The sequence below is a fragment of the Anopheles cruzii genome, chromosome 2 (assembly GCF_943734635.1).
Source record: "Anopheles cruzii chromosome 2, idAnoCruzAS_RS32_06, whole genome shotgun sequence".
Lineage (NCBI taxonomy): Eukaryota > Metazoa > Arthropoda > Insecta > Diptera > Culicidae > Anopheles > Anopheles cruzii.
Window position 1 is genome coordinate 18,324,089 of NC_069144.1, and position 26,866 is coordinate 18,350,954.

General features: G+C 50.6%; 7 protein-coding genes across 7 annotated transcripts; all 7 read right to left on the reverse strand.

Moving 5' to 3' along the window:
• Positions 1 to 28: 28 nt before the first annotated feature.
• On the reverse strand, positions 29 to 3,058 carry LOC128267496 (uncharacterized). The gene is made up of 2 exons (XM_053004341.1): positions 2,987 to 3,058; positions 29 to 2,928 (listed from the first exon to the last, which is right to left on the reverse strand). Exons 1-2 carry the CDS (start codon positions 3,033 to 3,035, stop codon positions 29 to 31), a joined length of 2,949 nt encoding a protein of 982 aa, XP_052860301.1. The 5' UTR covers positions 3,036 to 3,058.
• A 481-nt stretch (positions 3,059 to 3,539) lies between these two features.
• On the reverse strand, positions 3,540 to 6,015 carry LOC128277669 (7-methylguanosine phosphate-specific 5'-nucleotidase). The gene is made up of 4 exons (XM_053016164.1): positions 5,151 to 6,015; positions 4,531 to 4,723; positions 4,220 to 4,453; positions 3,540 to 4,146 (listed from the first exon to the last, which is right to left on the reverse strand). The coding sequence occupies exons 1-4, from the start codon at positions 5,513 to 5,515 to the stop codon at positions 4,030 to 4,032; spliced, it is 909 nt and encodes a 302-aa protein (XP_052872124.1). The 5' UTR covers positions 5,516 to 6,015; the 3' UTR covers positions 3,540 to 4,029.
• Positions 6,016 to 6,161: 146 nt separating this feature from the next.
• On the reverse strand, positions 6,162 to 7,121 carry LOC128277298 (putative gamma-glutamylcyclotransferase CG2811). The gene has a single exon (XM_053015741.1). It carries the CDS (start codon positions 6,905 to 6,907, stop codon positions 6,419 to 6,421), a length of 489 nt encoding a protein of 162 aa, XP_052871701.1. The 5' UTR covers positions 6,908 to 7,121; the 3' UTR covers positions 6,162 to 6,418.
• A 148-nt stretch (positions 7,122 to 7,269) lies between these two features.
• On the reverse strand, positions 7,270 to 8,199 carry LOC128277299 (troponin C-akin-1 protein-like). The gene has a single exon (XM_053015742.1). It carries the CDS (start codon positions 7,883 to 7,885, stop codon positions 7,400 to 7,402), a length of 486 nt encoding a protein of 161 aa, XP_052871702.1. The 5' UTR covers positions 7,886 to 8,199; the 3' UTR covers positions 7,270 to 7,399.
• Positions 8,200 to 9,367: 1,168 nt separating this feature from the next.
• Positions 9,368 to 11,414, reverse strand: LOC128278590 (zinc finger protein 226-like). Its single transcript, XM_053017319.1, has 3 exons — positions 11,181 to 11,414; positions 10,862 to 11,119; positions 9,368 to 10,811 (listed from the first exon to the last, which is right to left on the reverse strand). Exons 1-3 carry the CDS (start codon positions 11,382 to 11,384, stop codon positions 9,702 to 9,704), a joined length of 1,572 nt encoding a protein of 523 aa, XP_052873279.1. The 5' UTR covers positions 11,385 to 11,414; the 3' UTR covers positions 9,368 to 9,701.
• A 963-nt stretch (positions 11,415 to 12,377) lies between these two features.
• LOC128278591 (splicing factor 1-like) lies at positions 12,378 to 15,083 on the reverse strand. The gene has a single exon (XM_053017320.1). The coding sequence runs from the start codon at positions 15,081 to 15,083 to the stop codon at positions 12,951 to 12,953; it is 2,133 nt and encodes a 710-aa protein (XP_052873280.1). The 3' UTR covers positions 12,378 to 12,950.
• A 465-nt stretch (positions 15,084 to 15,548) lies between these two features.
• On the reverse strand, positions 15,549 to 24,741 carry LOC128278592 (uncharacterized). The gene is made up of 6 exons (XM_053017321.1): positions 21,875 to 24,741; positions 21,204 to 21,516; positions 16,490 to 21,144; positions 16,284 to 16,407; positions 16,004 to 16,183; positions 15,549 to 15,931 (listed from the first exon to the last, which is right to left on the reverse strand). Exons 1-6 carry the CDS (start codon positions 24,739 to 24,741, stop codon positions 15,662 to 15,664), a joined length of 8,409 nt encoding a protein of 2,802 aa, XP_052873281.1. The 3' UTR covers positions 15,549 to 15,661.
• Between the last annotated feature and the right edge of the window lie 2,125 nt (positions 24,742 to 26,866).

Consider the following 26,866-nt stretch of genomic DNA (forward strand, 5'->3'; position numbering starts at 1 on the left):
GGTATGGTATTTCGTGTCCCTCTCGTCTTTATTCGTCGCGCAGTATTGCAAGTTCTTCCGGTATCGCGTGCACTCTCAGCTGCTTTTCCATCATCAAATCGAGCAGTTGCGATAGTTCTTGCGGGGCAAACGACGCTCCGTCCAGGTATAGAGCTTTGTTCCAGGGGCAGGCTTCCAGTGCAGCGTAGAGCGTTTTGCGGCACTGCTCCAGCACGCTATACCCGGGAGGTGCGTTGGGTTGATCGAAAAGTTCTCGCAAATACAAACGCCACAGTAGAGCATTCTGGTGTAGTGAAGCGTCCGTTGATTTAACTGCTCCGGACAGTAAGTTCAGAATTCGATGCTTGTAGGGCGTGCAATCTTTCTGAGAATTGTGATCAACATTCACGTGTGCTCCACGATGGTGGGCCGCCATGACCATTAAAAGAACCGCTTGTGGCGATAGATGTTTACTGAGCGCGTTCCGCAAACGAAACCACGGAACGCTTTCACTGAACACTACCGAACGTAACGTGTACAGATTGGCAGGAAACTCTTGCAGTGCGCGGTCTACCACATCGAGAAATTGTTTCATGTTAACGCGGGATCTACCTTGCTGTTCACCGTGTGGTCCACGGCGGATCTCGAAGAGTTGCAGATAAATTCCGTACATTTGCTCGCGCAAAAAACGATGCCGTGTGTTGGCCGGTTCGTTGAGAAGAAAGAGAAACGTTTCGAGCTGCTTGGTCGCTTCGGCAAACCCCTCGGACCGGGTCAGCGTCAGGTAGAAGACGTATGCCTTGATGGCATTGATCAAAGCATTGGGATGAAGGTATTGCTCAATCGTAACAGTGTGTGAGCTGGTATCTGTTTCATTCCGCATCGCTACATTAACTCGATCGTTGAGCCGTTGCAAAGCAGACAATTTCATCGTATCCGGTACCGTCATCTCGTTCTGGCGGTTTTCTGACTGAAAGCTAAGTTCACGAGGTTTCAGTGTGACGAGGGTTAGCGCACGGATCGCCTCCAATGTATGACCATTGCACAACAGCACTTCGACCATCGCCAGCACGAGTGAATACAGCTCATTCTCCTGCTCGGTATCCGGCTGATCGTCATGTTCCGCGTTTGAAGCGTGCACTTGAACCGAGGTGTTGAATATTTTTCTACACTGTCCGTCCAGACAGCCGGCCATTTCGTACTCCAGGAGGCCGTACTCGGTGTATACGAGCAGATTGTTCTGGTTCGAAGCATGCGTGTGTTTGAGAAGATTTTTCACACGACCTCGAACCATTTTTATTTTTGCCTCGCTCAGCTGATGGCCACCTGATGCTTTCTCCCAACACACTAAAGTCCGTTCAAACTGTAGATAAAGAACGAGCAGTATCGCACTTTGTTCGCCAGTAAAATGGTCAATGGCCAGGGTAAGAAACGTTCGTACCATCTCAAGGTAAGCTTCATGGGCCAAGTTTGTGCTAACAAACGTTGGTGAAACACTCAGTGTTTTAATTAACGCATGAATGTTCAAATCGAACACTCGATTGCGGCTTACATCGAGAAACAGGGCCAATAACTGTTCGGGATAGTCGATTTCATACGGTTCCACATGGAAGCACTCAAGTGCCTCAAAGTGGACGCTCCGAAACGGGAACTTCATCAACCTCAGCACGGTCAGAGTAAGTTCGAACGCATAGTCTTTGTTGATCAGCGGATAAACAAAGCCCACAACGTCATCGTTCAACACGATCCGCTGTGGATCGCTAAGCAGCCGCTGGCCTCCGGCAAACGGCAAATAGTGGAAGGCACTACGCAGCATCTCGATGCGCAACCAAATCTCATTCATCGGTAGGCCCGACTTCAGTATCAACTCTTCGTACTCGATGAGCTGTTGAAAATGTTCCGGGGAACCGAACAGGCCACTGCCAGCCCCGAACCGCTCGCTAACGTTCATACTCAACGTAAGCTGCACAATACCAAACATCAGCTCACACAGGCCCGCCTGACGACAGAAGGTGGCACAATTTTTAAACAACTGCAACATTGTTTCGTCACTCCGGCGTGCCATGAACAGTGCACGGGTACTCTTCTCGTACAGCTTCAAGACATCCGGTACAATGCACTGCGCCATCGAGCACTGTTTGTTGCCAATAAGTGCCCGCCACAGGCTGATATTCGTTTCATCTTTCGTGATCGCTTTGCGCACCAATTCTAGCACCTCGTCGGTGGGATGCACACGCACGATCGCATTCAGATAGAGACCGAGCAACGTTTCATCCGCCGGAAGCCTGCGACGGGCCCGCTCGATGAGTGTGAGTTCACGCTTGTGGTTCTGGTAGCTATCGAGGTTTGGAAGTGGGTGCGATTGTCGGAAATGTATCAGCTCGATCCACTTCTCGGCTGTCTCTTCGGTGCGCAGCGAACGTTCCATAGCTTCCTCGCGATCGTTTACTTCTTGCTGTGTTTCCTTTGCTTCCTCACGTTTATGTGCATTTCGCTGCACGCGGTAATACCGCTTGTACCGCTCATTCGGTACTGACCGATCACTCGGGGCGCCGAGGGGTTTCTTCGTTCGCAACCGGTACCGAGGGCAAGCGGGACGATGTAGTTTTTCAACACTTAAATATATCTTCAAGGGGTCCACGTCGGTATAGAAGTCCGCTTCAGCTATGCGGATTTGTTCAGCGCACGGGAAGGTAGGCCCACTTGACGAAGAACTGCTGCTGTTGCTACGTTTTGAATGTTTTCCCTTGTGCTTCTTCTTATGTTTTGCTTTTCGTTTTTTCGCTTTTTCTTCGGTGTATTTTGAGGGCTTGTGATGAGGTTCCGGAAGGCTATCTTCATGAATTAGTTCTGCATCTTGCGCTCCGGAGGTTCCTTCATCGTCGTTGACGGCGAACGGTATAAAGCTCTGGTTTGTCAACCATGCAAGTTCAGATTTGCTAACAACTTCTAAAATATTGGGAACAGTATTAATTCGATTATCTAGAGCGTGTAGATTAAATCTTACTTGTTGTTTGATCGTCGTTATCTAGACCGTACGCCGGAAACAAGGACATTGTTTAAACGCACTTTAGTCGTGCAAAAACAACTACATCGGAAATCTGACAGCACGTCCTTTGGAAACGTTTCATTGTTCCACAATATCCATCAGCATTCGTTTGAAGCAATAACATATGGGCTGAAAAGTGCCGAGCCTAAGTGGCTGTTTTGTTCATCAGCGCGATCTCCTTCAAGAGCCACACAATCATTCCAGCGCCGCTCCTACATTTAAATACCACTTTTGTGGTATTTGTGGTTTTTTGAGAGCTTACCTAAGCTTTGAAAAATATGGCAAATCGGCAAAGCGAGTCCAGATTGGTGGGATTTATTTTTCGTAACGTTTACAGAACATGAATTAATTTAATTTCACAAATCATATGTTAAGCAACCCCTGTCCATTCTACGAGCATTGTACCATTTAAAATCGCTCGAGGCATGTGCTTTCGACTCATAAAGCGGCTACCGAACGCACATAGTAAGAATGTCGATGTCCAAAGTAAGTTAAAATATCCAGCCTCAAGTGGTGTTTTGATGAACTTTTTTTCATTTGTATCTTTCGAAATTGATTTATTCTTTTCGAGAAAGCGTTTACACGGAAAACGAAAATGTCTTAAATTGGCGTCAGCTTGAACAGAGAGCGGCTGAGAGCACAAGTTATCTATTAACAATTAAAAAACACAAACACTTCACACAATATTTCTTGCTGCGACTGCGAACAGAGAGCTGCAGCGTATCTACTTTGCTGAAAGTTCAGTTCCTTAACACAAAAAAACAATAAATTGAACGGCGTTTTAAACCCGAAATTTTAAAGTTACGAACAATGTGCTCAGAGAGCGCGTCTGATGGCCTTAAATCAGCATACCGCGTAAGTAAACGTATAGACGACGGTATTCGAATGTTTTTTGTGCAATTCGCGCAAATTCGCGCACCGTTTACCGTGGGCGGCACGGCGAAGGTGGTTGAATTATTCCTTTAAGCATCGAACAGGGCAGCAACAATCACATTTTCCCTTCACTGGTGCTTCTGTTTCCGCACCATATCCACGATAGCCCTCGGCACGTCCATCGTCTGATCGTCTATTAGCACAATGTCGAAGGCGTCCATGTAGCGCGGTAAGTTCAGTTCCGGCTGCAAAAGAAATAATCTGTTAGCTTTCCAGGGCGCCCCCCATTTGGAACCGGGTGGTCCAAGTGGTACATACGTGATCGAAAAGGAACCCTATCTTAAGAATGTGCGACGAGGACGGTACACCCGCGGCCATGCCCGCATCGCCGAGGGAATCGCCCATTACGATAACGTGGTCGCGGGACTGCACGATGTCATAGTACTCAGTCCCTTCAAGGACGGTTTCGTTTTTGTTGAACGTATGGATCATGCGATCCTGCAGCCCGTTTAGCGTTCCGTTTTCGTTAAACTGCAGGAAGTTTGACACTAACTGTGAAATGGCGAAAGGGGGGACATGAAAACTCAAATCAATTTAAAATATCCTGGAGCATTTGCGACGAAACTTACCTTGACATTTGGGTACATCACATTCGCGTGGTTAAGTACGGACAGAACACAGTTTCCGAGCCCGGCTGAGAACACTAGGCAGGGTACACTTAGTTCGTGCAGTTCCTTGAACATTGCGTGGGTACCATCTCGTAAGCCGTCCTTGTACCTCACTGCCACCTCGTCAATGTCTTCCTGGGGCAGTTTAAATCCTCTTGAAATTAATGAAAATAGGTAAAAATGTCAGCTGGTGTTCGCAATGTATACAAGAGATGTATGTTTTTTGGTCTATTTTATACACAAATGCGCATTTCGTTACATACAGTGCTTAATACTCAAACACAAGCAACTATTGGGCAATTATTGCAATGAAACAAGTAGGTCATCGTTATAAAAATGCCTGTAAATTGACTCTCTCTCGTTTATCTCTCCGTAGCATTGACGACTCGACACCCGTTTTCTGATACGGGCGTTATCATCGCTGATACGACGACCAGTCATGCGTAAAATCGATAGGACAATAGAAAATACGTGATTGCAGCCTGTCCTGTCATTGTTTGGCTGAATCATCAACCAAATTGGAACAAAAACAAAGAGACGCACAGAAAAAAAACAAAATAAAAGAGTTCAACGAAACCTACTTCAAGAGGTCACCGGTTTTGGACCACCACTCGATCATGTAGCCCACTTTTTCCGCGTGCTCCATGTGGGGATCGATTTCGATTGGTCTGTACTTGTGGTACAGGTTGCGCTGCTCCAGAATCACCTCGGGCGGAATCGATTTGCACTCATTGAACATGCCGAAGCTGGTTAGCACTTTCTCGCCGTTGCTAAGACGCTGCTTGGTGATTGTGTAATCGAAGTCGGTCACCACCTGCAGCTTCTCCGAGCCACCTGCCACCAGCTCGTTCAGCATCAGTTCCACCCGCTCCGGGTCGCGGATTTTTACGTGGTCCCGCTGGAGGGCCGTCACTTCGCTCAGTTGAAACTTTCGCTGTCCGACCATGATGCTGCGCCGCAGGACCACTTGCGCCAGGCACCACCGAATTTTTTCGACTGCACGCTCTTCGAGAGGCGAAATCTTCGCCACGCCAGTGACGGAGCGAGATAGGGTGGTAGCAAATGTTATTTTTAAACTCGCGCAACCGAAGGCCAACGAAGGCGAGTTTGGTGTTCGGGAAAAAGGCGTTCGCGTTGACAACTTGTTGCAGTTTAACGTGGGACGGGTGTTTTCTGCCCAACCAAAGCGCAAAAACCAGTGCACCAGTCGCAGCAAACAAAGTCGAGTGAAATTTGCCACGCAGGCTTGTTTGATGTTCACGGTTGAAAGGAGTGCTTGGATCGAAACGAGCAGCGCTTGATGACAATGGTACAACCCGCTCCCTTACGATCACCGTGCCCCGACCAGACTGTTTACAAAACAGACGCTTGTTTTCTCGTTTTTGCGGGCCAACCTTTTTAGTTAATCACCACAATCGTAAACGTAAACAAGTAAACATTTTTCTCAGAAACTCACAGCTGTCACTTGAGTCACGCACAGCTCACAGCTGTCAACTGCTAGCAGCCGCCCGGCGGCTGACGGTTGTCTCGCATTCAATGCGATTCAAAAGTACCATTTGCCGTTTTCATGCTACGCTCGCAGTTTCGCAAGATTCTAGAAACAATAACGCAATCTATTAGTGACCACTGTATTTTTTTTCAAACGTCCTGAGTCTCGACTCACTTTCCCTATAAAGAATAACCTTCTCGAGTATGATCTATTTGTTTACAAATCAACACACTACCACACTCACACGCCGTGCAGCGTTCTGTTATTTTCGTCCTGGGCCTTCGTGCTGCACTTGACCTTGACTTTGAGATGTGCTTTATAGTGGATCTACTTTCACTTTCTCGCCCTCGCTTGCTACGGCTACACGTCATCTTTTCCAGCTCCGTTCTCGTGCTCAGCAAAAACGTTATCATCATCCGATTCCGTGTACGGTCGGTGGGCACTGTTGCGGTACTCCTCCAGCAGCTCCGCCCCTTTGAGTAGCCGCTCGGGGAAACGTTGAAGAAGATAGATCCAGCACGTTATTACTACACCGTCCACATCCTGGCGAATCTCTTCCGGCCGCCGTTCGTACAGCCGCGGATAGTCCTCTAGCACGTCCAGCCGCGACAGCATCCGATCGTCGATGGTGTAGATTTCGCCCCTTACATTATGTCCCTGTCCCGCTACGTCCAGCAGGAACGGAATGTTGTACCGAGAACCGATCACGAGAGGATAGCGGACGACCGTGGTGCCGTGGCCGACAAAGCTTGCTTCGCCGTTGGCCACACTCGTCAACCAGTGATGATTAGGTTCGCCTCGCTTCAGGGTACCGTAGACGAAAACACGTCGTAACGGCGCCATGGACATGGCCTCGTCTCCAGCTCCGGCTGTCCGGAGTATCACCTTCGCCTAGTCTCGCCACGGTCACATCCGATAGTTCAGCGCCAATCTGTCATGTGGAATTGTGACGCGGCACGAACACATTCGCACACACTTATCAGTGTTCGCGAGTGTACGAGATTCGCGCACTATCGCGTTGCTATGATCTCTATGCAATGCGTGGTGCGCGACGGATGCTTCGACACCAAGCGCAGATACGGAGGTCGCCTAACGACCGGCAGCTAGCCGGCCCCGTCAGAGAAGGTTCGTTTCTTCTTCTCCAACCGGCGGGTTTCCGTCCGTCGCGCAATATTCTGGTCCAAGCAAAAGGATGAAGTTTTTTTTCGTTACCTTAAACTGCGTGCTGTATTTATTTTTTAACACTAAGTACAACCCCGTGACTTTACTCTCCTGACGTTTCCCCCTCGATCCCTCGATAAAACGAAAGTATGGCAACTGGGCAGCGCCTACTGCGGCCCACTACGCCACCGATTGCTCCTTCTGGAGTTCCTCAAAAATGTTCACTTTGCCGGGAGGACGACGCGAATAGGGCAGCTCGATTGTATTGCGGTACTCGGTTAGCATGGGCCGCTTCAGCAAGCGTTCCGGGTAGTTGCGCAGCAAGTACATCCAGCACGGAATGCTGCCTTCCTCCACGCCAACGTTGATGTCCTCGATCTGCCGATCGTACAGCTTCCGGTAGTCCTCCAGCACGTCCAACTGATGGAACAGCGGCTCGTCCAGTTCATAGATTTCGCCCGTTATGTAACTGCCGGTGCCGGGTTTGTCCAGCAGAAAAGGAATGTTGTACCGGGTGGCGATCACCAGCGGAAAGCGCCGGTTCGTCGAGCCCTTGCAGATGAACTTGGCGTACCCGTTGTCGGCGTTGGCCAGCAGGTGGTGGTTTGGCTCACCGCGCTTCAGCGTTCCGTACACAAAGACGCGGCGCAACACTTTTTGGGCCATGGCGCTGTTGGGTTGCTCTCTAGATCCGTGAATGCACTGCACCGCGGCGGCCACGTAGAGAGTAGATTCGCTGTGATAAGACTAGGAAGGGGCGTTTCCGTCGGTCCGTACGGTTACAGCAGTGGCTGAGCTAGTCGACGGCTACCAGATAGGCTGGGTAAGCTATTACTACACTAAACGTACATATGATCACTTTCGACGTGCAGATCCGCTTGCGTGATCCTTGCTATGCGACGAACCACTGCGCGGAACTGAGTAGCCACCACAAGACGGTTTTTGGCTCTTCCTTCTTACAAACCGGTTCGCTCTGTATGTGGGCAGTGTATGTATGTGGCTGTCCTCGCGCGCGCCCGCGTTGACAGCACACGTGGTGGTGTGCGTTAGTGCCGGCGCTTTTTATTTGCTTTACGTTTTTACGGCTCCATGCACTATTTGAGCCCGGCTCGCAACCGGCCACAGCCAGATGCTGATTATCAGGTTTAGATAATCGAAACCGAATGACCGAAAGGCGGCGGCTCTCCATAAGCCGGGGTCATTTACTGCTGCAAGCGCCCGGTGCATTAGCATTTATCGAGAGCAAATCCGCCGGGCTGCTTAATGACTCAATGCTATGCTTTTGGTGTTTTGCTTGCGTATAAGATTACTTGGATCGGATAACTTTATGGAACCGTTTCAAATGTTATGTTAATGTAGCGTAAGGCGGTTTTTACTTAATAGTTTTTTGTTTGTTTTAAGTCTAAGAAACATAAGAAAAGTGAAATTCGCTCTGGCATCACACGCATCAAGGACAGTGTAAATCTAACTGCGTAAAATAGCCGCAAGAACTTGCGCTTATTCATGGCTCTGCTATGAATGCGTAAACAAGAATCGCATGTTGTTGTTCTCCGGTTTACCTTTACGTCGCTGTGAACTTTTTTCTCCTGCAGATGCAACTACGACCTCGACGGGGGTCAATGGTCTGCTAGGAATGAGACCTCATGGTCAGTGATTTTGCTTTTGTTCATTCGTTTCAAATAACAAAATAGCTGAAAGCTACGACGTATTTTGTTTTACATTATGTTAATCCTGTTTTAAAAATTATGCGCTTTTTATTTACTTTGTCATTTATTCAGAAATGTTTCGCATGTGTTAAATTTCAGTGTAGAATAGTAAATCCACATTATTGCGGCTACCATCATCATCATTCTGGAACATCGACAGTTTCTTGATGTACATACTTTTTCAACATAACATGATCCATGATCGCCCTGCTCTACAAACTTCGCTCACCGAAAATGGGCCTGAACAGCTCGAAGACTCCGATTACTTAAGCTTACCGGCATGGTCTAGGCCTCCGTAAGTCCGTAGACTAGGACCTGTCGAATAATTTTTTGGTATGTAGGAGGGAGAAGACTCCTGGAGCTCCTGCTCGATTTTTCATGAACACCTTTTCAATATAGTTGCGTTTTGCTATTTTTTTTGGCGATATATTTTTTTTACAAAATGTTTTTATTTTCTACAATACGCTTTCCAAATCTTTGGATCAGCCGCTCAAATATGTATTTTACTTTACTAAGTAAAATTGCTTGTTACGTAGTTACAACTTTTTGCGTGTTGTTTCTTTAGTGACAAAACACTTCCACTCAGCGAGTATAGACAAAGCATCTCGCTTGGAAGTCATCATAAAAAAAACTATCAATTTCTGGTAATCAGTAATGGTGCAATGCATCATTAGTAATTGCTAGTTTGGTGTTTGCATAATGTGACATCGTCTTTGTATCTTTGCAGCTTTGTAGCACTACTTCAGTAGATCTATCTCAAATCTTTAAAAGTTTTCTTAAACCTTCAAGTGGCCCTTCTCGTCGATCAAATTCAGTGCCACCAGCTGGTCGAGGTGTTTCGTTTTCAAGTGCACACTACGAGCCTTGTGCTGGGCAAATCCCATCCCGCAGATGCGACACACCAGTGGCTTCTCGCCGGTGTGGGTTCGCATGTGCACGACCTTGTGTGTGGCCGTACGAAATCGTTTATCACAAACATCGCACTGGTGCGGCCGCTCATCATTGTGCACGCGCAGATGCTTGTTGAGCGTGGTACGCATCAGGAACAGCTTCCCGCACACCTGACAGGCGTGCGTTTTCTCTTGCGTATGTGTCAACTTGTGGCATCGGAGCGTACCTGCGAACAGAAACGTCTTCGGACACAGGTCGCAACGGTATTTCCGTTCCCCAATGTGGATACGCAAGTGACCCTTCAGATTGTTCTTCTCCAGGAACGCCTTTCCGCACACCTCACACTTGAAGTCGCGCCTCCGCAGGTGCACGCTGTTGGTGTGCGATTGTAGTTTGTGGCGCGAGGTGAAGCTTTTCGGGCACTGCTCACACTGATGTGGTCGCACCTCACTGTGGATGGTCATGTGCGTTTTGATATTGTTCACCATTGACCCACACACCGAACAGACGATCTTTGCCTTCGATGCCTTCACGCCGTCCGCCTCTTCACGCTCTCGGGTGCTGCGGCGTGTACTGTACTTCCGTGTTGGCGCACATTGTTCCCATTCAAGTTTGTCTTCGTCATAGTCGGGTACTTCTTCTTCATCCTCGTGCCCTTCTTCTTCTTCTAGTGCTACTGTTTGATCTTCGTGGTAAGCACTGGGACGATAGGTCCTCGTGTCATCCGGTACCATAGGAACCCAGTCATCATCCTGTTCGAATTCGCCCAGGTCACTATCGCCAAGGTCATCGAAAGGCCTTTCGATAAGGTGCTGTTCCTGTTGCTCTTCGTCTTCCGGCAGAACTTCCTCCTTCAACACGTGCACTTCTATGGAGCTGTGGAACGATTTTTTACAAGCTGATTCGTTGGACGCCTGATTATTCTTTTCATCTTCCTTCACGACATCGATGGTTTGGTCCTTTTTTATTTTTCCTACGTTTATCCCTTGAGGTAACTAAAAGAGATTATTTTGTATTTTTGTATTTTGATGTATTTTTCTCTTACCTTTTGTAAAATGTCAATATACTCCTGTTGTTGGGCTGCGGGTGATTTGGTCTTCATGGACTTCCTTTTCCTCTGCCTATTTCGACCGGTAGTATCCGTAACCATGGGCTCTACCTTCTTGGCTGCCTTGATGCTGTCGCTCACACGGCGCAGAATACGTAACGAATCGTCACATTTCTTTTTAAACTTTGCGATGATGTAGAGGTTGCGTTCACAGCGCTCACAGAGAAAGTTTGGCATCGTATCGTGCTTGTTGATCTGAGAATGTTCGACACAGAGAATTAAACAGAAATCTTGGAATCCGTCGCTCAGTGCTTACCTTGATAGTTAACAGATCCAGTGCAAACTTTACGTATTGCCGGACGTAGTATACATTTCGACCCTGCACGTTTGAAAAAATGGACACAAGCCGATCGTTGGACAGACATAGCCGGCAGAGGTGGTTGAAATTGGCGGCACAATACTGCAGCTCGTCTCGATTAGTTGGTCCTGTGTTTGACTCGAAGGAACATGGTTCAGCCATGCTTTAGTGGAACGATTCAACGACGAGATTTCGCTTCCTTTACATTACATACTGCTGTTCAAAACATAAACAACATCATCAAAATCGTCTACTGTTGCGCGTTTATAGTAATCTGTTGTTTACTTCGCCATAAACGTATGTACTTTGCGCGTAGCGCTAATAAACGCTTTACAAAGAACCAATCCACAGCTCATTAAAGAAAGCCTTTCTCAGGCTGACGAAATAAATAAAATTAAACGTGAGAACAAAATCTTCTTTTTCGTTTCAAATAAAGTAGTGAGCGAAGTGTAATAGATCTAAAGGCATTTGACAACTTCGTAAACAAACAATCGGAAGCTGAATTTGTCAAAATTAAACAGACTTTTGAAGGCCATTTTTTAAAACCGTTCACGTTACGGAAAAGCTTCTGACTCACGCTAAGTTTCTGTGTAAGCATGTTTCGGATGGCCTTGCAACAGTGCCGACTCTGAAAGAGTCGGCTTCTTAAGGCAAAGGTTTATTGTTTAAGGTCTCAAACATGTTTTCCCGCCACACACAATAATAACGGCTCCACGTGCTGAATGGGCATCGCTCCTACCGCGAAGATCGCGGCTCTGCCACCCTCTGCTAGTTGACCTGCGGCACCCACAACGGTTCGGCCAGTAGGGCCACCTCGACCGGCCCGCGCTTCACGACTTGCATCAGCAGGTCCTGGGCGGTTCCACCAGATTGAGTTGGATCAGCTCAATGAAGAGGAGGCAATGCCTAGCAGATTGTTGTGGCAACCGTTGCGCTTTATGCACCTGGTGGCTTCCATGCATGCCGCTTGTCGGTGCTCCTTCGCGACGCACTGGATGCACCGCGCGGCTGCGATTAGAACTGAATCTACTGATTCTGCGCTGCTGCTGGCGCTCTGCGAGGGCGCTAGCATCCCGAACAAAAAAGCCACTGTTTTTCTTCATACTGAGAGGGTATCGTACTTTATACTGTACTGTATTTATTTATTTATCCATTTTAAATTAAAATTGTTCTCATTTTCTGTGAATGTGAAATTAAATTGTTCCGCATACTGTTTAAAAAGGGGTAATTAAGTTTCTTGTTTTTTCAATCCGCTCCGCTACCTAACACTAACTAACACACTAGGGCCATTGGTATCGTTATCTGCGTGTCACTCGATTTGCAACGAGCCATCGAACAATACCTGTCCAATGGAGAAGTATTTACAATACGCTTTATAGCCTAAAATGTTTCGCTTGGCTCTACAGCAGATCGTACATGCAAACTGTACTTGGTGAGTGTAGACTTACTCTGGATTTACCAAAAAACTATTACGATTATTTTTATTTAACTTTTAGAACAGACAGAGCCGCACGAGCATCAACTTGCACTCAAGGTGTTGCACTGTCAAGGGTCAATCGTACGTCACTTGAATAGAAAATTACAAATCGGTGCATCGGAGACGGATGATCTACGGACGAGCTACAAGAAAATGTTTAGCTTTGACATTATAATGGGGAAATTAACCCATAAAGAGGCTTCCAGCGTCCCCCAGCCTAGAAGCCTCTAGACGTCCCTCGTCCTGTGGATTTAACACGGAGGTGGAGGAGGCGGAACAAAAATGGGAGTCGGAGCACTAGACGGCGGTGGAGGTGCTACATTTGCGGCGGAGGCTTGTGGCCAGACCGAACCGAGCAATGAGCCCCCAATTCCGCTGACACCAGTGTCCGGTGACAGCCAGCCAGCAACGGTGCCACCGGATGTTGAAGCAGCCGCCCCATATGCGGCGTATGAACGGGCCGAAACTCCGACCGGTGACTGCCTGTAGGATGAAGTGTCAACGGTTGGTGCGGATCGGTCATCCGATATTGGCCATTGCATCAAAGAAGGAACCGCGCCAGATGGCGGCGGAAGAGGCGGTGCTGGCAAGGAGGCAGTCGACGTCGATGGCGATATTTTCGCACCATGGGACCACATACCATTGTTGCTGTGTCCCCCGCCGCCCCCTTTGCCCGAGCCGCTACCGAGCAGGGAAGAGCCATGGTGTGAGCTTCCCATAAGCGGGCGTGGGACCGAGCGCGATTCGAACAAATTGTACGAACCGCGGCCACCACCGCCGCTATGTCCGCGACTGTCATGTGGAGGCGCTTCGCCCAGTTCCGCCATCAGACTCATGTACTCTTCGTCGATCTTCGTTGCGAGCTGATTACCAGGGGCCGGCGGCTCACCGTGTCCCGGGCGCTTGCTACGACAGTCACGAGCAATATGCCCGGTGCCGCCGCAAGCCGAGCACACAATGTTGTTAGTAATGTTGGGTTTGTCCGGGCACAGCCAGCTTTTGTGCTCGTTTGAGCCACAGTTGTTACAGCGCTGCCCATCCGTCTCACGCAGCGTCCCGTTGAGCTGCGCCAGCTCACGCAACTGCGTGCGGCGCAGATCGTTATGACCCTCGGGAAGTTCGATACCCTGCCGGATTACGTCCTTGATTCGATCGACCGCCTGCTTCACCGCCTCCGGGTTACTGGCGGTTATGAACGCGTGAAGCGGTTCATCCTCGCCCGGCAATGGCTGCCCGTCTTTTCGGCCCACCTTACCCTCCTTCACCGAACCTTTGCCGCGGATAATGATTTTCGCACCCGTGTCCTTTTCCATTGCTTTCAGCGTGTTGCCACGAGGACCAATCAGCAGCCCGACGAAGTTGATATCCGGATGCTCCTCCTGCGGTATCAGCACCTTGTCACTGACACGAATCACCGGTGGCTTATAGTCGGACGGGGGCTTGAAGTCCGGGTTGATCGATTGCATGCGCTGGATGAGCTGGTGGCGCTGCTCTTCCAGCTTTTTGCGAGTGCGAAACTCGCGTGTATTCAACCGCTTACCGTCGCTGCTGTATATCGGTTCCGGCGACGGAGATCTTTCTTCTGGATTCTGCGGTATCATCAGATCGCCCGTCCGTAGCTTGCGGCTGATTTCTTCGATCTGGATTTGCACCAGATACGCTTCCTGCTGGTTGGGGGTTAATGTTGCCGGTATGATGGTGGGCATTCCAGGAATGAAAGTCTTTTCCTGGTCCCCACCGGCCCAACGTGACTTTTTGCGCCGTTTGCGCTCGCCTTCTCCTTCACTGCTGTGACCATTAGCTCCCAGTCCACCGTACATTTCTGCTCTGGATCCAATCGATGAACAGCTATTGTCGTTGTGCTGCTCTAGGAGTGCCTGCTGTTCCTGGATCTGCTGCTGTTGCTGTTGAATTTGTTGCTGCTGGCTATAAGTGTTAAGCAATTGGGCGTAATTATCCGACGTAGCTGCCGTCGAAAAAATGGAATCGAGCACACTCTGTGTGTACTCCATACCCCTGAACTCATATTCTCTCAAGTCGGATCCCGGCAGCTCCTCCTTACGGTTCGAGTCACTGTCGTGGTGCTCCCTGGACGACCGGCGACGTTCCTTCTCATGTCCACGATGCTTTCGGTCGCGACTGCGACTCCTGCTTTTGCGCTCCCGATGCTCCCGGTCCTCACGTGTGCGACTGTGGCGTCGGTAGCGTTCCTTGCTGCTGCGTCGTCCTTCGCGACTCCGTTCGGTGCTCCGGTGCCGTTCCTTGGCACCGCCATTGTGGCGCTCTTTCGTTTCCCGCTCACTTCGTTTTTCACGATCCTTCTCACGGCTTCTGCCACGCGACTTTCCAGCCTCGCGATCCCGGTTGCGATCTTTCGATCTCATCGTTTTTCACAAACTAAACAAACCAACAAACCAAACCACAGCAAACTATGACAACTTTTGGCTTTTCATGTTTTGTTCCATGTTTTTTTCTTTCATGTGCTCAGAGGCTTCTGTCAAAATTGACAAACGTCAACTGAAGCGTTCCTTTGCAATTTCAAAGTTGACAGTTTAATTCGTTACATTCGTTAAATGAACAAATTGAGCACCTCGTAACGATGCAGTGGAGCGATCCTGATGGTCGTCGGCTTAATTAAGTGTGAAGAATGGTTTGCAGCAGTCACGCCGAGAAAAAGTCTTAACTCCTGATACTCCGATTCTAGATCCGTGCGGCAAAGCGTTCAATACACGCAACGTGCTGACCGTGCACCGGAAGCTACAGAAACGTTCGTAAATAAATATGCGACTCCGCTCTGCCCATAGCCGAGAAATAATCCTTTTGAACGATGGATTTGGGTTGTTTCGATTTTATTTGCCACCGGCCTGAGCTGGTGTTTTATTCGACATATTCTATATACAAGTCCCTTTTCAATGTACGACGTAAAAAGGAAAAGGAACGAAGATCCATCCACACGCGGTATTTAATCGTCCTCAATAACGATCACACCCCCTTGGTTGGCATTATTGCGGTTTTGCTTTGGACTCGTGACCGTGGTATTCCCATCGCTGCCATCTGCCGACCGATTGCCGAACGTCGGTACACTGTCGCGCCTTTGCTGCTGATGTTGTGCTTGAGGCTCCTGCAAATGTTTCAACTTTTCTTCGTTCTTTTTCAGCATCTTTTTGTAGAAGCACAGCTCTTGCGCCTTCGCTTGGGTCGACTGTTTCAAGGTGCTAATAACTTCCGTGGCCTAATGGAACATTGGGTTTGTTAGAAATGTTTGCTTCACCTGTTTTTCCAAGGTCCCAGAAAATAAGCATACCCGTGTGAAGATTTTTTCCTCATTATCGTAACATTTGTGCTTTTCGTACAATTCTTTTGGATAGCACAGCATGGCGAGCCTTCTCAGCATGAGATCATCGCACGCTTCCGGCATCGTCGTCTGCAGGCTTTGCAACAGATCCGGTTTCGAAAGATCCACAATTCCTTGCGGCGTCACCACCTGTATCTCGACAGAGCAAAGGGGTACATGTACTTCATTAGAGAAATGGTCGTACGCGCAATGCGCAAATCGAGTTGACCGAATCACTCGAATCACTTACACTGCGCCGGTTTATAATACTGGTTAAGTTTTCCTGAGCCGGCAGTGGCGTCGAACGTTCTTCGAATATCCACTTGATGTGGAGCGAGAAAGGCATGAACGTGTAGGTATTTTTTTGGATGAATCTGGTGGAGAAATATGGGCAAAAGATCATTTTTGTTTTAGCAAAACCAAACACCCCGTGGCCGGTGGACATTCATCACTCACTCATTCAGCAGGATGGTGGCAGATGCGAACGTCGGTACGCTTACGTACTGTTTCTGGGCCGTCAGCTCCCTCATTCGGATGATAATGTCTGCCTGGTTCCTCATCCGAACTACCTCCACCAGGCCGAGGTTGGGAATGTTTGACTTTAGCACGCCTCTTACGTGCCGTTTCGTCAACAGCCGTGCCTCCTGGTCCACCGTTAAGCAGACCAGTCCCGAAGCAAAGCTTTGCTCAGCTTCACTGCTTCGAAGCGGCGTCTCATTGGAAGCGCCAAAAGTGGGTGGGAGCGCTTTCGAGGTTGAGGTGGTTGGTGTCGAGGTACACACTGCGATGCTCTGCCTCCGGAGGGCCGCAAGCGACGCCGCGCTGAACGGCGTTGCGGTGGCGCCTCTCGGACCTTGCGACTGTTTCCCGCCAGCAGCACCGAGCAGCTCTCGGCTTGATACTTGTGTGATACTTTGGATAAGCGATCGTTTCATCGCCACCACGCCGTTCGTGGGATTGAACTTGAATCCCAGCTGCTGATCGCCACCGGACTTCAGGTTTAGCTTACTGGCGATAAGTGCGGCCTGTTGTTGACTCAAAACCATCTGTGGTCTGTTGCTTCTACCGACATCCCCGACACCGGGCGTGTTACGAATGCCGTTTGTCGGAACATCGTTAATCGCTGTGCCGCCATCACCGTCATCGTCGTCGTCAAGACAGACGATCTCCTCATCGTTCTCTTTCGCACCAGATGCACCCGTAGCGGGGGTAAGAGATTCCGCGGGGCGAATGCGAAGGCTTTCCATCGAACGAACCTTCAGTCCACCGGAACCAGCAACCGCCGTTTTGGCCGTAGTCCCATTAGGCGGGGCTACGGTAGGGGATGTAGCGTCGCCAACGGGTTTCGTCGGCACGTTGGCGTGCTCCACCGACGTTGTTTTCGCCATTGGGACAGGATTTGGCAACGAAACCCTACACTGTGCATTTATTTTCACACCACTCGGTGCGATCTCGGAAGCAGGAGCTGGCCGCGGAGTCGTTTCTAAGCGCCCATCGACCGAGGGCCGAAGGCTGAGTCGACGGTGCTTGTGCAACGCAGAAGAAACGGTCTGTTCCTCGCTTCCGTTCGTCTTACGTTTGCGGTCCACCAGCGGAGCGGCAAATAATTGTGCCGTTTCCCCCTTCGCTTGGCTGGATGATTTTATCATCAGCTCCACTTTCTGCTTCTCCTCCCGCGTGTGTTGCATCGTTTTTTCCAACAGCTTCAACAAACGGTCGGCTCCATCGTCGGTCAGCTCCGCGGTGATCACCGACGAAAGTCGTGTACGTTTGCCATTCTGTATTCCTTGCTCCCCGTCGCCCGCACCACCGACAGCGGTGGATGCGGCCGGCGGATTCATACTGGTCTGGCCTGCCTCCGCTACGGTGTTGTTCTTGTCTTCCAGGATCACAATCGAGTCCTTGTTGTTGCTTCTGCTGCTACCGCCTTCGTAATTGGCAACACTGGTTACGCCGCTGTTTGTCGAGTTTTCGTTCACCCCACCACCATTGCAAGTGGTGCTGGCGGAGGAAGGTCCATTGGCAAAGCTGCGTTTCAACAGTGATCGATTGTTGGCTGACGAACCGATGATCGGCTTGGCGGGTGCTGTTATCGGTGGTGGCGGTGGTGGTGGCGGAGTTGGTGTTGATTGTGGCAATTCTACCGACGCTGTTTTGACGACAGATGACTTTGAATCCCTCACCTTATTCCGCGAATGTCGATCGACCTTTGACAGGTCGAGCCCTCGCTGTAGGTTATCGATCGCATTCTCTTTCATCTCAATCCACCGACCCGTCGTACGGTTCCTAGTATCGCAGGCGATTCCATTCCGTCGCTCGTAATCTTCGCGCGTGTACATCACCCCATCAACCGACTGGTACAGTATGATATCGATCGTTTTCTGTGACAATGGGTACGGACCCATATAGACGGTGCAGCTCTGGTACGGCACGGCGTAGATGCGTGGCGACGATGTGTTAATCTTGGACGAATGGTTCGTACACTTCAGACAGAACACAGTGCGGCCCTGGTTGGCGACATCGATCGCGTTCCTAATCTGGGCGTACGAAACGCTACACTTCCACGATGGGATGTATATGTCGCTGAAATCGTTCGCTATGGTTAGCTTCACCCAACGGCATTTGATCCTCGGCTCCGAATCGTCGGACGTTGGTGCCGGTGCCGTTGCGTTTATAATGTGTAAATTTGTGGGACCAGAAAACAAAAACGTTTTGGACAACGACTCTTCGGTACTCTTGTTGGCTGGCGGCTTCGAAGAACTGCTCTTTGCGGAGCCACATGCCACTGGCGGTGGATTATCCGATGCCTCTGCGGGCGGCGCTGCACCGTTGCCTTTCATATCGAGAAATCCGCAAAACAACCAACAATGTTCGCCACCGTAAAGAACGAGCCCGAGGTCCTTGCTCATGCGGACGGAATCGGCCTGCGTGAGGATAAGTTCCATCAGCAGTGACCGTTGCTGCGGTTCTCCGGCGGATCGTGCGACAAAACGGGAACGCCTAGCGCTGAAACTGCTCTGCACGTGCTGGTGGAACAGCATATCGGCTGAATGATCGGTCGTGATGACGGTTTGCCTTTCGCCACTGGCAAACGTCACGTCCAGCACATCGGCCTGACCGAGCGTGAACGCGTTCAGCAGGGCCGGCCAGCGACACATATGGAGTATGCCACTCTTGACCATGTTGATATGAAGGGTTGTACGCATCAGCAACGTCCTAATGTGGCGTATTAGTGAAGCGACTTGCTGACCGTTTTGCTGCTGCTGCGCAAGGCCACAAATACTCGTCGATATCTGAGCTTTCTGATCGGTTTCTGCTACCGTTGATGATCCACCATCACTATGAACCCTACCAGCGACGTCCGTGCCCTTCGGTCGATTGAGCTGTGTGTGGGAAGTAGAGGCACTCGCCGATGGCCGCACGCTGGTGGTGGGCTTCATGTTCGGAAGCATTTGCACGATGTAAACCATCACCTGGGGGTAGGGCGCCAGGCGCTTCAACACTTCCTTGCGGCTACTCGCCCGGGCATCGACAAACGATTTGTGATCGCCGCAAATGATCAGTCGCTTCGATTTATCCAACAGGATCCGGTACTTTACGTGGTTTTGCACGTTCTCGTTGCTGTCCACCAAATGGACGTACTGGATTCGATTTTTGCCGCGAGGGACGGATGTTCCCTGTTGGTGCTCCCGGTGTATCAGAAGCTTTAGTCCCTGCACCGTTAGCACTTTCGTGACAGGGGCACTGACGTGGGCCCCATCATCGGTGCCCAGGGCCCTCGTCTTGTCTCGGCACGCTAGCGCTCGGTGTGAGGGCTCGCCCTCTGGTGACGATTCGTCAGACGAATCAGATATCACCACGCTCTGGGGCATCTGCGGTAGTACGCTCTTCGCTTTCGGTGCTGACGACATCGCCTTGACGGGCTTCGCACCATTCCTGTTTGCCTGGGCCGTATCGGGCGCCACGGGGATGCGTTTTAGCACGATGTTGGAAATGCCGGTACTCTTCGGAGTGGACCGGGGAATGATCTTGTACTGCGCATCGGAAACGGACGCCACCGCATCGGAGCGAGTGTGTGGATCAGACCGCCGGGCTACCGGCTTTGTACTGCTACCGGCCATCGCTGGCTCGCCAGCCCAATCCAAGCCATTTCTTCCTCCCGTGACAGCCATCGAAAAGCGTCGCTTCGCGATCGTCGAATTGCGCCGGTAGGCGATGGCACCGCTCACAGCAGCCGCACCGCTACCATCGTCGACGGCTTTGCCCTTACGTTTCGATTGCTTCCACTCCGAAAACGGCTTGTAGGATTCTTCGGAGCTGTCTCGCTTTCGAAACGACGCCCGACCGGAGGCTGATGCCGGTGCAACGGTGGAGGCAGATGGCCGGGTGGGGGTCATCCATGCGTTGGCTCGGATCGGTACGCTCTCCACTCCACCACCGGCAGTTGGTGAAACTTTCTCGAACGAATACAATCGCTTCCGGGGCACACCGTACACGGACGAACCGGAAACGGCAGCTAGGGGTACATCCGGCACCACTTTGTTGCTCATCATGCGACTGGCAACCGTCGGAGTGGTGGAAGTTTCGCTTTTCGCTGCGCCTTTCGATGCCGGCAGCGGAACGCAGTTTTCTTCGTAGAACGAAAACGATTTTCCATGCGTGGCAGTTCCGCCACAGTAGCAGCGGTACAGCTCGTGCACCATACACCACGGTTCGAGAGCGGACACTTCCGGCAGATTCATGAGCAGCACGTGCGCGTGCCGTATACGCTCGCTAAGCGGTAGCGGTTCCACCGGCGGTGGGGCAGTGGTTTCGGTCGAATGCTGCGACTCGAGCTCCTTCAGGCTTTGGGCCGTGCCGCCTCGCAGCAAAATCTGCATGCTGTTCTCGTTGTAGTAGTCGTCGTACTTTTTCGGTTTCTTCTTCTGGCGCCGCGTTTCCGACTCCGTGTTGCGCACCAGCACCGTGGCGTTGTCGGTCAGGATTACCGTCGGCGCAAAGTCGCGCTCAACTTTCGCCAACCGGGCCGTGGCCTTCTCGCGCAGATACTTCACATCGGCGCTGGTCAGTGCGGATGACCCATCAACGCTGCCCTTCATGTCGCCCTGCGTCTACGGTGTGTCGAAAAAGAGCGAGGAACTTAGTATCCGAGGCTTTGTCCTTTTAAGACGCCTTTATTATTACACAAACTTACCTGTACCTGTTGCGTATGGTTTACCGATTTTTGCTCGTACCCACAGACACACCCAAGCACACAGTGGGCCTCTTTGCAGTGAAGCCGGCGTAGGGAGCTGGCGATCGCACTCGAGCTGCTGCGGATTTGCTCCGACCGGCCAAGAATATCACAAATACAGCCTAGGGCACAGTAGACGGGGTCGCAAGGTTGCTGCTGCTGCGACTCGCCAGTCGCCGCACTGCCGGTCGGTGGCGGCGCATGGCTCGAGCTTTCAATGATGGTCGCATTCAGTCGCTTCATCTCGCGGCTAGTGGGTAAGGGGGGAACGGTATTATTTATCATATACCTGCTGCAATGAGAGGGTGGCGAGGAGCATGATATTATGGACCCATTATGGCATTATGTTTTTGGTTTTTGGTGCAGACACACAGCATACAAACATGAAACGAAACAGTGAACGAACCGTTTCTCTGATATCTACGATACAACACGATACAATCTCTTCTCAAATCTACATTGATTCGTATGCGGTCTTCGGGTTATTTCCTGTCTTCAACACAAACCAATTCTACAGTACAGGAGACAATTGCTACACCAGTCCCGGAAATACCGAGAGAGAGAGAGAGAGAGTGTGTGGATAATACTCATATAAACTAGACACTTACAGTAGCTTCAGTTTCGCTGTATCGTTCGCCGCTTTGCTCGCTGTTCCTTCGGGACTCTTTCCGTCGGTTCCTTCGGATGGAGCAGAAGCAGCAGTAGCAGCCCTCGGAGAGGCACTGGATGACAGTGGTTGCGCTGGATGCGAGGTGGCAGTTGCGCAATCGGTGTCTACCGAAAGAGGCTTTGCTGTTGTTGCGGGTTGCTCCTGCTGAGGACATGCCGGACTTACGGCATCCGGATCACGCGCCGCAAACAAATCTTCGGCGACGGTAATCGCCACCGAGTTGGTAAGCTCAGTGACGATGTCCGCACAGATGCGCTCGTCCGCGTCGACCGTTTCTCCACGTTCCAAAGCCTGATCGATCGCTTCCCGGAAGGACAACCGTTCGGCGAGCACCCGCTCGAAGTGCTCCAAATCGGTCACCCCCTTCACTTCCGTCTTTGCCCTGCATGCCACCGTCAGCTCCTCGCCCGGTCGTGCGACCAGTCGTCGGCGGACGAGCAGTTTGCGCGCATCGTTGGCGTATGGCAACTCGAACACGAACGACCGTTCGTCATCGTCCGCTCCATCACCGGTGCGTGTGGATCGGAGCGTCGACACTGCGAATCGAGCCCAATTCTCGGTGATGCCGCTGTGGGGCAGTATCATCTTGAGAAATGGCTTCACGTACCCATCGAGCGGACGGTTGATTTTCGGAAACACCTCCAGCTCCGCGGTGGGCATGTGAAAGATCTCCAACGGTCCCAGATACGGGTCGTCTTCGTAGGCCACACGCGATACTCGTTTCGATGAGAGCGGCCCTGGTTTGGTATCCGGAAAGGAGGGTTGCAGCCGATAGTCGGCCGATCGCACCCAGGCATCGCTGGGTAGAAGCTTCGGTCTCGCTTTCGCAACCCATTGCTCTTCCTCAGACGCGGGCGGTTCCATGGCCGATAGGTCCAGGTCCACCCCATCCGGATACTCTGGACAGCGGCAATGGGTAATGTAGTGAATCTTATGTCCTCCCGATGCGTTGACTGCGGACGAGAAGACATTTTTCCGGGTCAACCGTTTGCTGGCGTGATTGCCAGCACACCCCGTCAACTTGACCGTCCGTCCGTCGATGGTGTGCGTTTGAAAGTAGTAGAGGCCCTTTTGCGTCCGCAACCACGCTAGCGCACGCCAAGTGTCGCGAGTGAACGGTATTTGCTGGTCCTGAAGCTGCTTCATGCGACAGAAGTCGAGCTCTGCGTCAATGTTTTTGCTGCGTTTCTCCAGGAAATGGAAAATTTTCGACTCATTGTCGATGATCAAGTACCGCACATCGTTTTCCTTCTGCAGCAGAATGCGCTTCTGGGCCACGGTGCGCGGGCGCACCATATCGGTCGGTCGACGAGGACACTCGAGTCGGGGAGGCAAGGATCCAAACGCTATTAGACCCTCCTCACGGAACAACTCGTTGCCATTGCCGGTGCCGGTGCCATCGCTGACGCTCGACTTGCTACTGGTGATGCTAGTCGAGGCCCCGTCATCGCATCCGGACAGTGCATCCGTAATGCTGGTCCCATACGCCAAAAATGGTGCGAATGGCTGCGATTTTTTGACGATCGGTGTCGGCAACAGGCCCGGCAGGCTGGGTTTATCCAGCTTCACCACCTCGCCCTCGTCGAAACCATAGAACTCGGTCGACGAGTTCGAGTTGGTACTATCGAGCTCGTCCAGATTGATGGTCTTGTGCAGCTTTCCGAATACCTTCGATACGCGCACCCGACGCGGTTCCTCCGGTATTTCTATGTAGCGAGGCCGAGCCGCTATTTTGGTGCGATCACGCAGGCAGCGACGTTGCTGCTGTGGTGAGTGTCCATCGGCTGCGTCGCCAACATCGGCACCGTTTACCGGTGGCATTACCGGTGGTTCGAGGTTAAACTTGTTAAGCAGCGAATCGACAAACGATGCTTTGCGGCCCTCCAATGGTTCCAGCTCGATATCGCAGGTATACGTCGGTTCGAGAATCTCCGATTTGGAAGTTTCAAGCAGACTGTAGCCCGGCGGCTTGACGAGCAGGCTTTCCTCCGGATTTGATGCCGGAGTACCTTTTACCAGCGCTGACGAATTCGACGCATGTTCCGCATCTTGGGATGGTGGTGCATAATTTTCCTTATCAGGCTCTGAACTTCCTTCATCAGGGAGGCCGGTAGATACGCCGTCGCCTTCTTCCGTTGGAACACTGGCGGGGTTCGGCGTACGATCTACAGCAACACTTTCCACCGTACGATCGTTTGATGCTTCTTGATTGACCGCCGACATGCCATCCGGGCCTTCCTCCACTAGGTCGGCAACACCTGCACTGTCGTTACCGATGGAACTTTCATTACCGCTTTCCAGCTCTTCCAAACGTTCCTGCAGCATTGAGAGCACAATTTGAAACTTCCACCGCACGGAACAGTACTCTCGGAAGTCTTGTTTAAAGTTTCCTATCAAATCTTCCTGGTCCACAGACTCCTCCTTGACCAGTAGGACCAGATCCTCGTCACAGACTTCACTGTCAACCACCTCACCAACTTGCTCTGGAGACACTTCTACTTGTACACTACCCAGCGATATTTCCGAAGCGAAACCAAAAGCTTGTCGTTCCTCCGATACTATGCGAATGGTGTCGTTTCCGTAAAAATTCGCACCACTTTCTTCCGGCAGCTTCCTAAACTTGCTATTCGTCCCTAGCCTAGGCTTTGACAAACGTTTCGGAAAATAGTCCGGCAAAGTACGGCGAACGACGTGGTGAAGTCTTTGTCCGGTACGCTTGCCAAGCCCCAGACAATGCTTCTTGTTCCGTAGGCTTGTTTGCAACAGCTTGTCGCGCGACGACGGGGTCACGAGCTGTTTATGCATTAAACGACAAACCCGCAAGCTGCCAGCTGCGGGTCGATGATGAGGATAAGCTTCACCGCCGGCCTCGTACCGAACACGTTCGTTCCCGTTGGAACTAGCCCGACGTGAGTGTTCGATCGCTGCGCGATGATTAGGTGAACAACGTTGACGACGATAGCAATAGTAGCTAGTGCAATCTGCGTATGTTTGTTGCTGCTCCTGTTCAAGCGCAATTTTCATCTTTTGCCGTTTAACACCTAACAGAGAAATTCCGCCCGGGCCTCTGTTACTCGTGATCACCGAACCGTCAAATCATCTCACACTTCCGGCGTACATCCAGCCAGAAAGGGGTGGTGGCTCACGACCTCATCATTGGTCGTGGTGTACAGTAAACCGACATCTAAAAGGAATAGAAAATGAGACCAAATTACTGGGTTGTACTTTTTTCCTTTCTTGCCCGAACCGACGTGTCTGACGTAACCTTCAAATCACAATCGATACAGGAACTGAAAAGACACCACTTCTTCAGCGTTTTTCGTTTCCGATTAGCCTACTACGATTATACTTAAGCTGTAGAAAAACCCTATATACACATTAGGATGAATTGCTAACTTCAGTCTTACATGTTTTAACTGGTCCCCTTCTATGAGCTCATGCCAGCCCCTTTTGCACGTCGTCATTTGGTAAAGAAGAAACTTAAGCACATTTCGCGTAACCTAACCTCCTTCGTTGTGTGCGAGCTGTGCTTTAACGGATGGTCATTTTCAAAATGGCGACCCGGGAGCAAAAATGCTGGCAGGATCATCGTCACATCGTAATAGGCAATACAGAGACAAAACAAGTCTAGGCATGCGAAGTGAGTAATGATGACAGCGACAGCTGATCCGAGAAAATAACCCTTTTCGTATGCATAAAAAGATCAATTAATTGCCATACAGTTCTAATTCATCTGCGATTTGTTTCGTGTACAATAGTGGCACGATTTTAACAATTTTCTGTGCATTCTTTCCTTTCAATTTTTTGTCTTACCATGGTAACCTCAAAACCGCACAACACATACATACACGCGAGCACATCACCAACAGTGGGGTATGGCGACGATAATTTGAATCGATTCTAATTAAAGTAGACACTGTCCGGCACAGTGGCTGGAGAGCGCCACCAGTCGGACCATTGTTAAGCAGACATCAGAGCAGAGCCGACATACCCAAGGCATACAAATACCAGCTACACAGCAGAAACACACGCACGCACGCGCGCCCACATCTGTCAGCGATATCGCAAAGCAGTAGGGCGGTTCGGAGCAAGCGGACTGAAATCCAGTGGTGTCTCGCAACAATTCGAAACTGCTTTATTCTGCAACATGGAACATAGTGATCCACGCCAGCGAACGGGGCGATGAGGCGGACAACGGTTGACTATGATGCCAGCAAAACTACGCTGCTCCTTCGACGGCGAGTGTGGTGAAAAGTGCCTGAATGAACGTAAACAAAATAGGAAGATAAGATGGCTGTCATTCCCGACCGTGCTGCAGCGCGAACTATCGAAAAAGGGGGCAACATCTGTCCCTAGCGTTCCAATGTACACCGAAATAAAGGTTACAACCTTTCCCGAGCCACGAATACTGTCAATTGCTCCTCGGTCGGGCAATGCGATGGTAGAAATAATTTTCAATTGACGGAACTTCTAATCCGTCATTTGCGAGAACTGCTACGATCGGTGGGTCTGCATCGTTTGCAAAGCAATTCTGTAATTCCAAATCGGTCCTCACCTCTCTCATGTTTTGCCCTTCGTGTTTGGAAAGGGGAGTGGAGCTTTTACGTTCATTCTAATTCCCCATAGTACCCATACTCATCTTCCTTCGCCCCTTTCATGGCACGCAACGAAAGATTAACGCACACAAACAGCTGAACAAACGCGCATATACTCATTGATGAGGGCTCACGAGGCCTCTCTGGTGTCGTACCATCCACAATGGCCAACACAGATAAATTCTCTCCATCTTCTTCCGACAGTCAAATTACGCACAGGAAATAATGTCCACCACCGGAAGGACCAACTTTTTCCTTCCGTTCATCGCGGTGACAAAATGTCTCAATCAACCATGTTCGTACAACACTACAGAGGAAAACAAAGCGAATCCGTG

Excerpts from the sequence above, each read along its gene's own strand:
- LOC128278590 (XM_053017319.1), bottom strand. The coding sequence starts at position 11,384 with ATGGCTGAACCATGTTCCTTCGAGTCAAACACAGGACCAACTAATCGA. Across the intron at positions 11,120-11,180 it reads TGGATCTGTTAACTATCAAG|ATCAACAAGCACGATACGAT; the intron begins GTAAGCACTGAG and ends GAACATTCTCAG. Across the intron at positions 10,812-10,861 it reads ATATTGACATTTTACAAAAG|TTACCTCAAGGGATAAACGT; the intron begins GTAAGAGAAAAA and ends AATCTCTTTTAG.
- LOC128277669 (XM_053016164.1), bottom strand. The coding sequence starts at position 5,515 with ATGGTCGGACAGCGAAAGTTTCAACTGAGCGAAGTGACGGCCCTCCAG. Across the intron at positions 4,724-5,150 it reads AAAACCGGTGACCTCTTGAA|AGGATTTAAACTGCCCCAGG; the intron begins GTAGGTTTCGTT and ends ATTAATTTCAAG. Across the intron at positions 4,147-4,219 it reads TAGGGTTCCTTTTCGATCAC|CCGGAACTGAACTTACCGCG; the intron begins GTATGTACCACT and ends TTTCTTTTGCAG.
- LOC128278592 (XM_053017321.1), bottom strand. The coding sequence starts at position 24,741 with ATGCATAAACAGCTCGTGACCCCGTCGTCGCGCGACAAGCTGTTGCAA. Across the intron at positions 21,517-21,874 it reads ACAGCGAAACTGAAGCTACT|CCGCGAGATGAAGCGACTGA; the intron begins GTAAGTGTCTAG and ends CTTACCCACTAG. Across the intron at positions 21,145-21,203 it reads GTTTGTGTAATAATAAAGGC|ACGCAGGGCGACATGAAGGG; the intron begins GTCTTAAAAGGA and ends GACACACCGTAG.
- LOC128277298 (XM_053015741.1), bottom strand. The coding sequence starts at position 6,907 with ATGTCCATGGCGCCGTTACGACGTGTTTTCGTCTACGGTACCCTGAAG.
- LOC128267496 (XM_053004341.1), bottom strand. The coding sequence starts at position 3,035 with ATGTCCTTGTTTCCGGCGTACGGTCTAGATAACGACGATCAAACAACA. Across the intron at positions 2,929-2,986 it reads TAACGACGATCAAACAACAA|AAGTTGTTAGCAAATCTGAA; the intron begins GTAAGATTTAAT and ends CCAATATTTTAG.
- LOC128278591 (XM_053017320.1), bottom strand. The coding sequence starts at position 15,083 with ATGAGATCGAAAGATCGCAACCGGGATCGCGAGGCTGGAAAGTCGCGT.
- LOC128277299 (XM_053015742.1), bottom strand. The coding sequence starts at position 7,885 with ATGGCCCAAAAAGTGTTGCGCCGCGTCTTTGTGTACGGAACGCTGAAG.